The sequence below is a fragment of the Vigna umbellata genome, chromosome 6 (genome assembly GCF_029865625.1).
Source record: "Vigna umbellata cultivar VRB3 chromosome 6, Vumbellata_1.0, whole genome shotgun sequence".
Lineage (NCBI taxonomy): Eukaryota > Viridiplantae > Streptophyta > Magnoliopsida > Fabales > Fabaceae > Vigna > Vigna umbellata.
The window spans coordinates 8,710,961-8,725,691 of record NC_142170.1 but is presented as its reverse complement, the minus strand read 5'-3'; the positions used below and the strand labels follow the sequence as shown (position 1 = coordinate 8,725,691).

Here is a 14,731-nt window from a genome sequence, read left to right as displayed (position 1 = left end):
AACACGAATGATCCTCGATGCTGTGTAGAACAAATCATGGTTGGCTGGCGAGGCCGGCAATCACATCAAGTGGGGTAAAGCTGCTTTTTACATGGAATTCACCTTTATTGAAACCAGATACAAAAATCTCGTAACTAAAATAATAATAAAAAAGGAAAAATATAATAATAATAATAATAATAATATGTTAACAGTGGTAACAGAGGAAAAAGTTGTAGGAAGCTAGAAAAGGTATTTTAATAGCCTCAGGAGAGGTTGTGGCTGAGGGAGGTTCGGACAGAAAATCAACCAACCGTTCGAATTTAGAAGCAGGCATAGGACTAAAGAGGAAGCAACCTAGTCTAATCAAACATAACTTATGGGTCTTAAATTGGTGATTTTATTTTGGGCGATGTAATCAAGTCAGCCGCAGCCACAAATGGGAAAATGATAAAAGAATTACTCTTGTCTAGAAGGAACAAAAATTATACAAGAATAATAATAAAATAGTACTGATATCTAGATAGATATGTTATATTATATGTGTGTGTGTGTGTGGGTAGTGGCAGGGTTATGCATCTTGTGGTGGAGAATTGTTGGTTGTGTGAAGTGTTTTGGGTTGTGTGGTGCTGCTTTTGCGCTTTCTTTCTACTCGATTTTCTTTGATTTCCTTCGCCACTATCCACTCACGTCATTGACCATCGATCCTCATCTTCTCTCTCTCTTATACTTTGTTTTCCCTCCTTCGATCCATGCCTTGCAATTTCCCAACTTCCGCTCACCGGTTACCACGTGGCACGAAAACGACGACAGAATTTTTACCAACGTCAACTGTTTGAATTTGTACCACACTCTCTCTACAGTTACTTTGTTTCCTTCTTTTAGAAACCTTCAATTCAACCACGACCACGTCAATGCCCTCGTGATGATTAGTTGTTGGAGGATTGTTACCGTTTCATTATTTCTACCGTTGGATTTTTAAGGTTTTTTTATTCCCAAGTAAAACTGAAATATTGAATGCATGGTCAGGAATAAAGGAGTTTAGTGCATTTTTGGAAAGACAGTTACTTAAATATCGTTAATCTTTTTAGGAACAATTCCAATGTTCGTTCTGCTATGATGCATTGAAAAGTCAGAATTTTATTCTAATAGGTCCAAACGCATGTTTAAACTTGCTTTTCATGGATCCAATAATCTGATAAAGGCCTGGGAAATTTGGAGAATAGTGAATTATTAAACTTACTATTCACTAGTATATGCTTTCAAATTTAATTTCCAAACGACTAATTTTATAACTCGTGTGTGATGTACGTAATTAGTTCATAACGTACACCACAATTATTATAATAATATAATTAAAACAATTTTTTTTAATTGAATAATCATATCGTAATAAATTTAATCAGTACGATGATTTAAAAGTATTAGCACATATTTATGAAGAACGTACTTCAAAGAGTGAGCATCGAAGGTGGATGATGAAGAGTCAATACAACAGATAAAGGAATTTTACGTGAGAGAGTTGAGTCAACAGTCAAAGTCACTTGTTATATTAGTAAATTTTTAATATAATTTGTACTCCTAATACAGTTAATAATTTCGTATTAATACTCAATAATTTTATATCAATTAGAAGTTCAAATTAATGTAATTTAAATACTTCTATTTTATTGGTATCGGAACAATAATACTTATAGTGAATTAATAACGAAATATTTTATTACAATATAGTGATTGATTAAACAATATCATTGGTTAATTTAGAATCGAAACAATTTGATTATAAAATTAACTTAAATTTTAAGACAAATAAAATTCAATTTTATATAATAATTCAAGAAGTAAAACATATTTAATTTTTTGCCTTTATAATTAAGTTTTATGGTAAAAAAAAGGGTTAAATATGTTTTTAGTCCCTAAACTATTGGTCGTTTCTGGTTTTCGTCCCTCTTTCAAAATAAGGTACGATTTGGTCCTCATTCTTTAAAAAAACGTTCGTTTTAGTCCTCAAAATTTTGTTTTTAGTCCTCGTTTTAGTCCTCAAAACGTTCGTTTTTTCGACTAAAACGAACGTTTTTTAAAGATTGAGGACCAAATCATACCTTAGTTTGGAAGAGGGACGAAAACCAGAAACGGCCAATAGTTTAGGGACTAAAAACATATTTAACCCTAAAAAAAAATGCTTACAGGTAACAAAATAGAGTTTCAAAAAATCATTACTAGAGTAATGACATCTATATCCCAGTTAGGTTTGAGACCCGAGAAAATTGGTATTGTCAACGGTTACATGTTTGTATAAGAAAGATATACAACTTGTTCCAAGATAATTATTTATGATTAGACCAACATTTTATTCTCATCCAAGAATTCGTATAACTTTTATTAAAGATTAATTTATATCATTCCATATCTTTTGATCAAACTATATTGTACAGTGGGATTTAAAGTTCCTTTACATAAATATATACAGAATTTTATAGTAATCTAAAATAATTTAATACTTATTTTATTCATTAAAATTATGTAATAATACTTTTTAAAAAATATTACCAGAAAAGTTAGATATTTGAACGGATTTGTGGACGTAGCTTATGCAGTTGACCTATGAATTCAAAAGGAGAGGTCCTATACACATGAAAATTTGAGGATTGATAGAGTTGGGAAGTGGATAATCCAACCTATCTCGTGTTTATTAACTGTCTCTATATATAAATTATCATTTAGTAAAGCTACCTAAAATATTTATTAAGCTGACTTTTTACTATTTTATAACACTAAAGATAAGATGGCTAATAATTTGGAAGATAGTCACTAGATAAGACGTTAGGTGAGGAATGCTTCCGTAGCTATTACCTAAGTCTTTCTGACTTAGAAAAAGCTTACGTAGTTCTTACACTTTGTCGTTCGGTGAGAATTCCTTCCATAACTCTCATGATGTCTTTCCGATCTAGGAAACACTTCCGTAACTCTTAGAGTTCATTGATCAGTGAGGAACGTTCCAAAGTGAACTCCAACGTGAGCGACCTCTCTTAAGCTCACAATAATCCTTATGCACCTCTTCCAATGAAGAGCTTGCTTGGGCTTGGGGGGCTTGTGTATTGTGTGACTCAACCAAAGATCAAGCGGTCGACCCTCCAACAAGAAAATGACCCACCGATATAAAATAATCAATAATGACAATTAATCTGAGCAATAATAACAACTAATAAGTAGTTAATGAGAATAATAATCATTTATTGACAATTAATAGAAATAATGTCATTTATTGATGATTAATGAGTCAAACTTAATAATAAGCTCATTATAATAATTTATAAATATTTGTATAACAAAAAAGACAGGAAATTTAACTATAATTACTAATGTTTATTGTAAGATTATTATGCAAAATCACAAACTTAAGCGTGGAGTGTCTTCTGCAGATACCCTTCCCCACGGCTAGGATAAAGAGAAGAGAGAACAATATAACCTGAAAGATGGGACGAACAACTTTGAATGCTTTGACTTAGAGATCTCAACCTACCTAAACAAAATAAATAATTTTTTGTTGGTAACCTCATTTTGGATATTTCAAGTAATCCTCACTTAACATCTCAAAATACAAATTGCTGACCATAATATATAGTACTACCAATATTTGTCTTTTATGATTTCTTTATATAAATTAAGAATAAAAATAAAGATATTACCTTTTAAAATATTGTCACTCCTTTTCTTAATGTATTATTTTGGTTTAATTGCTTGCTTTGTCCCCAGTTTGGCTGCAACATGTTAAGTTAGTCCACCATTTTAAAAAAGTTTCAATTACGTCCAAACTTGGTTTAAAAGTGTCAATTTCGTTCAAACGTAGTAAAATTTGCATCAATCAAGTCCCTTCCGTTAATTCTACAGAAACGGACGTTAATTTTTTTCTCTCTCCTCTGCTCCTCTGCTCCTCTGCTCCTCTGCTCTGTTTCTCTGCGCAACAGCATACCCTCTCTTTCTTTTGAATATTTGCATACACTATTATAATAATATATGCAGAAATCCAGTTTGAGGCTTGGTTTTCTCAACTGGTACAAAAAGTCCGTGTATGCTTTTGAATGGAAGACAATGTAAATTATGATCTTATTCATTGAAAGTAGTGATGAAAAATAAATTAGCATTGGATAATAATCCGTTCTCACTGGATAGGTATTAACTAGGAATTGAAGGGTGAGGTTAGAAGAAAAACGAGTGAGGTAAGTAATACATAAAAAGAAATCCACAAAGTTTTAAGATTGAAAATAGTATTAAACATATTTATTATATTTGAGTTGGCTCATAATTTGAAATTCATTAGATCCACATACAGTGACTATCCTTTAAAACCTTTATTCTTATAGTTTAAATAACTTTTTTTGCTACGATGTCTCTACTGATGTGAATACAAAATTCAATTTCATAAAATTAAATTATTTTTATATTTATATCTTTTTTACTTTCTGTCATATTAAAAATATTACTCTTATTTCTGAGAATTCAATAACGTAAATCCTTAATTTAGTAACAAAAATAAATATACTTATTTGTATACTTTCTTGTTTCTAGCATAAAATTTATATAAATTATAATAACATTAAAAAATATGTCATTTTGATATTATTTTTATTAGTTGTTATCGTTCGTATTTGTGATAAAAAGTATTTCATCAAAATTTAGAAGAGTATAAAAATGAATATTAATATATCCATTATTGAGAGAAAAGGAATAAAACAGAGATATCATAAACAAAAATAAAAATAAAGATAAAGATACGTACGAAGTTTTACGGGATTGGGTTACTATTTCATTAATCCTCAGCGTTGAACGTTATAATCTTGAAACATAATAAATATTCAAAAGAAAGAGAGGGTATGCTGTTGCGCAGAGAAACAGAGCAGAGGAGCAGAGGAGAGAGAAAAAAATTAACGTCCGTTTCTGTAGAATTAACGGAAGGGACTTGATTGATGCAAATTTTACTACGTTTGAACGAAATTGACACTTTTAAACCAAGTTTGGACGTAATTGAAACTTTTTTAAAATGGTGGACTAACTTGACATGTTGCAGCCAAACTGGGGACAAAGCAAGCAATTAAACCTATTATTTTTAGCTATTGTAAATATGAAATACTGATGCAATTTATTTGTAGACAATAAACAATTAATATTTCATTGGAAACTGATATATCTATATCGACTTAAATTAAAAATAATAATTTCTTTTATTCTTTTTATTGGATAGTGTTGTCAATAAAGACAGTCTTTGTTTGTTTGTATTGTAAATGCACTATTTTATTTAAATAAAAATATATACATAAATTAATATCTTTTTAAGGAAAAACATCAATCAATTTAAATTTAAAACTAAACAAAATTGTATTCATTTTAAAACAAAAAGAAGACATTTTGTTCTGGATTATAGTAATTTCAAAAACTAAACAAAGAACCGAAACAAAAAAAAATTGGAGAGACAATTATGTTTTACAAAAATATTCTATAATCCTTTTTTTCAATTTTTAATGTGTGTTTGATGAGATGAATAAATTATTTTTAAAAATTTATTTAATTGATAAATAATGGTTTAAACTCACGGATGATCCTCGTGTTTGTATGAGAATCTCAGTTGAGTTCTCATATTTGAAAGGTCTCAATGGTTCATAATATTTGTAAAATTGAACTAATTTTACCCTATCCGTTAAGTTGTCCCCGGTGTGAAACTGATGACGTGTTTATGCTGATATGCATTGTTTAATTAGGTGAAATTTTTATTTAAATTAAAAAATTATGACATTTTGTTGCACCGCATGCGAGAATAGGGTTTCGCCTCTTCTCCCCTACCGCGCGCGTGGAGATTCATGGTTGTTCTTCTCTTTTTGCAATTTCACAGATGATACATGTGAATCAAACTTATGGTGTAAATTAGAAAAGCTTGATGAACAAATTTTGCAAGGAATTTTCTATCGGTATTGCGATACGAAGGTGGAGGCTTGGTGGTCGTGGTGCTGCGGTGGTGATGAGATGATTGCGCAGGGTTCGCAAGAGAATTAGGGAACACGCTATTGGTTTTGCTGTGTAGGTTTGTGCGATAGTGGAGATGAAGGAGACGAACACAGTGATAGCGGTGCATGGTAGCGACGACTTGCGATTGGGGTTTTTCTGATTATAGGTTTGTGTTGATGGTGGGGAGAGCACGATTCTGGGTTGGTTTCTGGTGGCTTCGAGTTGCGAAAATGGTGATTGGCCGTGAACATGGGGCTGCACGATTCAGGAGAATGCCATGGAAGAGGCTTGCGATTTGGCTCGCAAAGATTATGGATGCGTTCATGGATATTTGCAAATCGTAGCGGCCATGGAGGCGTTGTTGGCGTTCCGGTGATGGTCTGTTGCAGTGGAGAAAATTGGGTGGTGGCGTGAAGTCTTGCGCGGTTGATGGCGGCTGTTTCCTGAGGCAATGACGGTGATGGTGGCGGCACCCTTGCGGCACAGCCGCAAGGGTTATGAAATTATGATTTTTGTGGAGAGGATGATGGTGTGACAACAAGGGTTATCAAATTCCACATCATTATTTAAAATTTATTTCCACGTAATAAGATCACACATATCAGAATCACCACATCAGCAGACTTTAACGATGTTTAGGATAACTTAACGAATAAGGTAAAATTGGCTCAATTTTACAACTATTATGACCCAATTGAGACAATTTCAAGTATGAGGACTCAACGGAGATTTTTAATAATATTTTAATCGCATATTCGTTTAATAATTTAATAATATTTAATTTTTTATACCAACCGTATATTCGTTTCAATCGTATTATTTTATTGGTTTAATGTCTCAATAGGTCCCTATTTTTGTTCAGAATTTGAAATAGGTCCCTTTATTTTTTGACGTCTCAATTGGGTCCTTATTTTTGTTAATTTGATGCAAATAAATCCTTTCCGTCAATTTCATCAAACGGCGTTAATGAATGTGTGACGTGGCCTTACACGTGTCAATACTGTCCTCAGGCCACGTCACACATTCATTAACGCTGTTTGATGAAATTGACGGAAAGGATTTATTTGCATCAAATTAACAAAAATATGGACCCAATTGAGACGCCAAAAAATAAAGGGACCTATTTCAAATTCTGAACAAAAATAGGGACCTATTGAGACATTAAACCTATTTTATTCAACTTCTTATATATAAAAAAATTTAATTAGTAAAAGACTCGTAATTTATTAAATAATAATAAAAACTTATTTTATTTAAAGATGTTTATTTCTTTCTTTTTCTTATATAATTTTCTATTATTTCATTGTTGTTGGATTTATTTAATATTTACAAACTATATCTTAATATTTAAAATGTTTTTTCACTTGTTACAATTTTTATTATACATTTTTTCTTTTAGTTTTCTTTAAATGAAGTATTGCATTTGGTCACACATTTAATGGTTTCTATACCTTTTTAACATATGTACTTATTGATTATTTTTTCATCATATAAAAATAGTTGACTATTAATTTCAAGGATTCAACAATATAAAATTTTAAATGTTTCTCATTATAAAATTGAATCATAAATAATAACATCTTTTGTTTGTTGTGATTTTAATTTTGTTGTAAAAAGTTATTTGAATGATAATTTAAATAGTAAAGAAACAGCACAGATATACCATAATCAGATAAAAATATAAATATGCATGAATTTAGACTTTAAAAATAATAATAGTAATTGTTCATCCCACTTTAGTGTCATTCCTATTGTAAAAGGCAATTTATAGGAAGTTGCTCCCTCCACCACCACCAACCACTCCCTGCACCTCCCCATACCTAATTTGTCCTTCTATAAAACGGATGTCAACATCCGTTTCACCTTCAACAGATGTTAACATCCGTTTAATAAATTTTTAAAAAATATTTTATTTATTATTTAAATAATAATATATACATTAAATAAATAATAATTATTTTATTAAATAAAATAAAATTAATTTATAAATAATTAAGTAATAATTTTTAAAAAATTAAATAACATTTATATATTAATTTAAAATATAAAAAATTAAAAACAAAAAAACAAAAAAGGTAACGGATGTCGCCACATCCGTTAACGGATGTGGCACATCCGTTTTAATATATTTATAACAAATTTTTTAATTATTATTTAAATAATAATACATAAATTAAATTTAATAATAATTATTTTATTAAATAAAATAAAATAAATTTATAAATAATTAAATAATAATTTTAAAATAATTAAATAATATTTATACATTAATTTAAAATAAAAAAATTAAAAAAAAAACTAAAAACCAAAAAAAAAATGCAACGGATGTCGTCACATCCGTTAACGGATGTGGCACATCCGTTTTAATATATTTATAACAAATTTTTTAATTATTATTTAAATAATAATACATAAATTAAAATTAATAATAATTATTTTATTATATAAAATAAAATTAATTTATAAATAATTAAGTAATAATTTTAAAAAAATTAAATAATATTTATATATTAATTTAAAATACAATAAATTAAAAAAAAATAAAAAAAAAAAAAACTCAACGGATGTGGCACATCCGTTGAAGAATTTTTTCTTCAACGGATGTTGACATCCGTTGAAGAAAAGAGGTGGGGGTGTAGGATATTTTAAAATATAAAAGATAGTTTTGGAATTTTAGAAAAATGTGGTGGTACAGGGAGCAAAGTGGGGTGGTGTAGGAGCAACACCCCAATTTATATAATAAGAAGCCCAATTAAGAAACCACAATGAATTGGACCGGCCCAATTTATTCTGCGAGGAAAAAAAATATGTTACTCCTAGTCCATTATCAACCATTCCTGTTATAACAAACAGAAATATATATTATAATTAAGCTAGAAGAATGGCGTCAAATGATTTTTTATTTCTAAATTGTAAATTTTTTTCTACCAAAAGACCGATACTACTTGTATTGAAAATTTGGAAAAAAAAAATGTATAAAAGGAGAAAAATAGTTTAAGGTCAAACTAATTAGGATTATAGTTTTTAATTTCTTGCTCTATTCTTAAGTGTGTCGATGTAGACTAAATTTCATATTCTGTAAGTTTTGTATCTAAATAGAATTAAAAATAATAATTTATTGAAGAGTTATTTACATGGTTTAAAATAGAAATTATTCAAAGTATTTAAAATCTCTAGTAAATATCTTTAATTTAAGAAAAGATGTTAGTACTGTTTGATTTAGAGCTTAATTTATGTGCAATAATAAGGAACATATTTTTATATTGCAAACTAATTAGAAATTGTAATAGCGTTGACTTATAATTGAATGAAAACATAGAACTTTTAAATTTATAATTGTATTCTAGTTTCTTCTTTTTTCAGTTAATTATATTTTTAGTTTCTTAAATTTAGATTTTCTTTTATTATTCAATTTCTTTTCGATTGATTGAGCCTTTTTCTTGAAAAATATATAGTTAATTTTGTCATAAGAAAATAGTTAATTGGTCGGTTATTATTTATTGCTTTATTCAAATGAGAAAATGCTTTACCCAAAACCTGGTGTCTTATATCATAGAGTCTTGGTATTACTTGGGACCACGACATAATAGATGCTTTTTTTGGACAGAGAACTTACACATCGTTCAGATTTTTGTAAGAAGGGATCAACAGTCTGCACCTGCCTGGTTCGTTATTGATAAGTCTATTGTTTTTTTAATTGAAAGGGAAACTAATAAGATTTTCATGTTCTTACTAGTATTAGGGTATGTCAAACTTAGTCTCTTCTTTATTGAAACTAACCATGATTAAGAAAGGCAGAAGAAAAGCAGAAAATAGAAATAATCAAAAGGAAGAGGAATTGATATTTTTTTATACAAACTAAATTAATGACTTAACATTAAACAATGATGCTTAACTAGTTATATAATATAGTTAGTGAATCATGGTAATATTATTCCTCTGCCAATTTCTGTTTCTGATAATGGTCGACAAATATACACAAAATCTCACACTTTCTCAAACTCACCCACGTATTCATCCTGATTATGATTCAAGAGTTTCAAACCAAAGGGAAAGAACAATGGGCTTGCAACACAGCTGCCAGCAATTCATACTGTAAATTTGGTAGAAGAATGCTTTGGTCCAATAATAAAGTCTAGTTTTCGGCTTTTACAATTTGATTACAATCCAACCCTGTTGTGAATCACTATTTAAAAGCATGGACAAGTCCGCAGGACCCAAGTACATACCTCTGAATAAATACATCAGACTTCTAAACCTTGAGTGTACCTCATTGAACCGAATCATTGTTTTACACTCAGAAAAATAAACCTCATTGAACCTAATCATAATTTGAGAGGTTCATGTAACTAAAGGTAATCAACAGAGAGTTTTTCTAGAGTTCTTGGATATGGTATATTTAGAAGTCACTATGTCAGCAAATGATTCCTAATTAGTAGCTTGTTCACATCAAGTTGGCCAAAACTGTGTTCATGGTTCATGAGAATTTCCCCTTTCACCAAACTAACGTTTTCTTTACGTGGTGAAATAACCACTCACAGCTTGATCTCTACACTGTTAATTTTAATTTTTAATTACAGTCAAACATCAAAACACAAACAGCGTGATCCATGCAAATATTGTTTAGTTTGGGGTGTCCAATTTCCTTCAACATAATTGAACTGGAGTACCAGGATAAAAGTAAGACAATAATAAAATTAAACTTTTTGTTGTTTCTTAGATCTATCATTGGTTTCCATGCAAGAACCTCCAAATCAAATGTATAGTAGAAAAATAACATACACAACCCTGCGCCAATGGGTATTGAAGCAACGTAATAACAAACTTGTACAATAACATACACATGCTAACCAACCAAATATCTAATTTACAGTGTATAGTTTGTTCAACCAAAGAAGATACTTTTCAAGTTCAATAAATTCTTCTTCATATGACACAAGCCTGGCTGAAAGCAGAAAAAAAAAAATCAATGGCTGCTAATTTGAGTGAATATGCTGCGAAAAATAAAGCGGCTTACAAGGTAATACATTTATTATGGTGTGCAAATTTTCATAAATGAAATCCATTATTGCTGTCAGTGAAATAAAATCAATACAAAAGTATGAAATTGACATCATTGGTTAATTTTATCTTTAACATTACAAATTTGGTTCCCAATGTTAGAATCTAAATTGAACAAGAAAGAAATGCCTGATAGTTGTTAAAATGGAACACTAAAATAACTTATAGTTTCCAAATTCAAGACTAAATTGACGGTAATTATTGAAGTCAACAACTAAATTTGCCTTTTCTTAGGTTAGGACCAATTTTATAGACTGAATTGCTATTTTGGTGGTAAAGAAAACCTGATTCAGAGTTAATGAACTTATAGTCTTGTATAACATTGGGGTTGTGATTTTCATATTCCTAACTAATTTATTTTTTGGAAGATAATGTAGAAAGAAGAAAAGAAAAAAAGAACTGGGAATACCACTCCCAATCACTTCCCTCGTCCAGGTACCCCCAGTAAAAGTGCACAGAAAGTAACAGTTATCAATAGGTGTTACTATTCATTTAATATAGGATTTAATCCAATGGGAATCAATTACTGCTTGTATTCAAACTTAAATAAGGATAAAATGGTAATTGATAAATTGCTATGACATTCATGTATTACCTGAAGTTAGTAGGGATATAGACATTGCTCTATACTCTCGTTATGCATCTGTTCATACACCAAAAATAAGCAGGTTAAATAAGAAAATAAAACTAATCAACTAGTAATAAGATACTCCCAACTGAAGTAATAGGTGAAATCCTACAAGGTTTAGGTTATTTCATTATTTGATGGTCTCCAAACAGCAAAAAGTATTGAATTTTTTTAATAATTTCAACAGCAAGTTTGCTAATCTAGAACTAAAAAAGGACTAGGTAGCCTCCTTGACAAAAACAAGCTATATTGAAAAGATAAATACCCATATTTTGGTTTGTTATTTCCTTTTGCCAAGGAATTACTTTAGTAACTCTTTCCTTTAAAACCTCTCAAATCCAACATTAGCCTTAGTGTGTACTGGTGAAATTTGCCCCTTCTATTAGGGTATGCCAGCCTATGAGTGGTCCCTAGGCCTAGAGGTCCTGGGAAGTTATCTCCCCATTGCAAAGCATTGTGGGAAAAGTGGGTAGCATATGATGGATAGTTGTAAAATCCAGTCCGAACATGCTCGGATTGGTTTAGTACCTTCAGCATTTAACTTGAAGAATTGAATTGTAGTACTCATACATAAGAGAATAGGTGAGCAGGATTATAAGCCTGAAGGATATGTTTTCAACATAAATGGTTAAATGCAACACATAACAAGTGATAGGAATTGGATTGAGCCTTAGGTAAATATATTTAGTGTCAAATATCATCATTGACATTCCACACAATGAATCAAACCATTCAAATTTGAGTAAACTAACTGCATACAAAACTTAACTTCAAAAGTTGATGATAACAATCTGGCCCATTACAAATACTTCCATGCTTTTGAAGCACAAGTATCATCAATGTTATTGCAGCACAGATTCAGTAGTAACAATATACTTTTACAGCTTGGCTTAATTACTAATTTAGTTCCTACAGTTACAAAAACTTTCAGTAAAACATTTCCTTTTAACCTTTACACATAATTTTGGATTCTATTTAGTTGTTGCACATGTCATTTTAACCATGTTTGGTTCCTACTGTTCATGGTCTAGGTTAAAAACCTTACATATGGATTACTCACACAGTTGTTGAATCTTCGTATTACCCAAATTACTTTAAATTTGGATAAGGAATGGTTTTAAATGTCATACAAGACTTTTCTATTATTTATGCTGTTGTGTCAACCAGCAAGCCAGTTCTCTGATATATGTTTCAGATTTCCTCCTTTATTGCTTCAGCACGGAAGTTACAATGTTTTGATTACAAAATTGGGTCACGGTTTCCCACATTTAAGAAGTTAGTAGTTATGGCTTCCATGTTTTTAAACAAATGGACCAGGTTTCTCATGTTTGTAACGTGTGTGTGGGTATCAAGAAAAAACCTTGACAGGGAGCTCCGTGGAAAATAGAACCTAAACATGAGTCCTGGATTGATAATTTTTCCACAAGTATTTATAAGGGCCAAAAAAAAAAACTAAATGAATTGAACTTCTTTTATAAATGTATGGTTGGATAAGTTAAATTTCATGCTCCTACAAAATTGACAAATTTGATCTTAGTTTATCCGAGAAACTCACATAATTTTATCTTCTTATTTTCTCCTCAGACAAGTAGTTATTATGAAGAATATCACTCAATCATAATCATAATATCATAGATACTTTTGACATCGTTCACTAATCTCTAGTCAATACGATAACTTAGACAAATACCAAACTTGACTGAAGAAAGTAGCATGCATATGTAAGTAGTATCCAATACTCAATTCTCTCTGTTACCAATGCTACACGAGTAAGATGATTAGTCAAACCAACTATACACTATGCAATGTTAAGTCATAATACCGAAATTATGATGGTTACTGTGAAATAAAATTATAACAGGGTGAAACCCAAACCTCTGTGCTCATCGGAAGCATCATGATACACCTCATGCTCCTCCTCAGGCACAGGTGGAAGCTCCACCTGTTCCCCAACCAGAACATCACCGCCGTTACCGTTGCCGCTACTACCGTTGTCGTTCTCCTCGGGGTAACGCACGACCACAACGGGACACACGCAATGGTGCACGCAGTAATCGCTGACACTGCCGAGCCTTCCTTTGGCGGCTCGCTTGGACGCGCCGAAGCCGCGGCTTCCCATGATGACGGCGCTGAGCCCGAGGCGCTCCACTTCCAAACACAACCTCTCCTTCATGTCGTGGTCCTTCACAATGTGGATCTTGAACGGTATCTGCGCCTCCACCAGCGGCTGCGCCACGTCGCTAGCCTTCGTCGACGTAAAGTTGTCGAAGTCGTCCTCCAGCTTCTGCCGCGACTCCTCATCGCCGCCCTCCTCCGCCACACTCAGATCCACCGAGCCCCAGTCCGCGCCATACAGGACGCTCGTGGGACGCACGTGCAGAAGGATCACCCCGTCGCCCGGTCGGAGGTAGTTCTGCACCGCCCACCGCACCGCGTAAGCACTCTCGTCGCTCAGATCCACCGCGATCGCGATTTTCCGCTGCGAACCGGTCACGAGCGCGAACCGTGGGGAGAAAGTCGGAAGCTGAGGGTCCGGTGATTGTGGATTCATTGCGAGCGAATAACCGGAGAGAAGAAGAAAAGTTGAAGGTCAATGCAAAAGTGATCAAACTTTGTGAAATTGATTTTGAACAATTGATTTATTCACGGACTCTCTGAAGAGAGGTTTCTAGAATTTCTCAGTTATTTTTTCCCCTCACTGTCTTCAAGCGTCAGCAGAACCCACACTCTGTTCTTTGAAACTGGAAAGTATAGTGTGTGAAAGGGTGCCTTCGTCTTTTGACATCGCTTTATGTTTCTTTTTGGATTAAAGTCCCTATTTCTTCCTCATCTAATTGGTGACTAGATTGTGCTTAACTCACCTTCTAATTCTGTCAAATTTATGTCTCAATATCCACCAATTATAAATAAACCATTCAACTTGAGGTCATTTTATGTGCAAACTTTTTTTTTTAAAAAATTCTCTTATAATTTTTTATTTTTAATTATACACTAAATCCGGTTAATTATGTTTTATTTAATAGTAGAGTTTGAAAGCTATTTTTATAAAAAAAAACCAATTTA

General features: G+C 31.5%; 1 protein-coding gene across 1 annotated transcript; it reads right to left on the bottom strand.

Moving 5' to 3' along the window:
* Positions 1-10,671: 10,671 nt before the first annotated feature.
* LOC124831040 (universal stress protein PHOS32-like) lies at positions 10,672-14,432 on the bottom strand. The gene is made up of 3 exons (XM_088093414.1): positions 13,544-14,432; positions 11,636-11,683; positions 10,672-10,924 (listed from the first exon to the last, which is right to left on the bottom strand). Exons 1-2 carry the CDS (start codon positions 14,217-14,219, stop codon positions 11,676-11,678), a joined length of 684 nt encoding a protein of 227 aa, XP_087949540.1. The 5' UTR covers positions 14,220-14,432; the 3' UTR covers positions 10,672-10,924; positions 11,636-11,675.
* Positions 14,433-14,731: the final 299 nt, after the last annotated feature.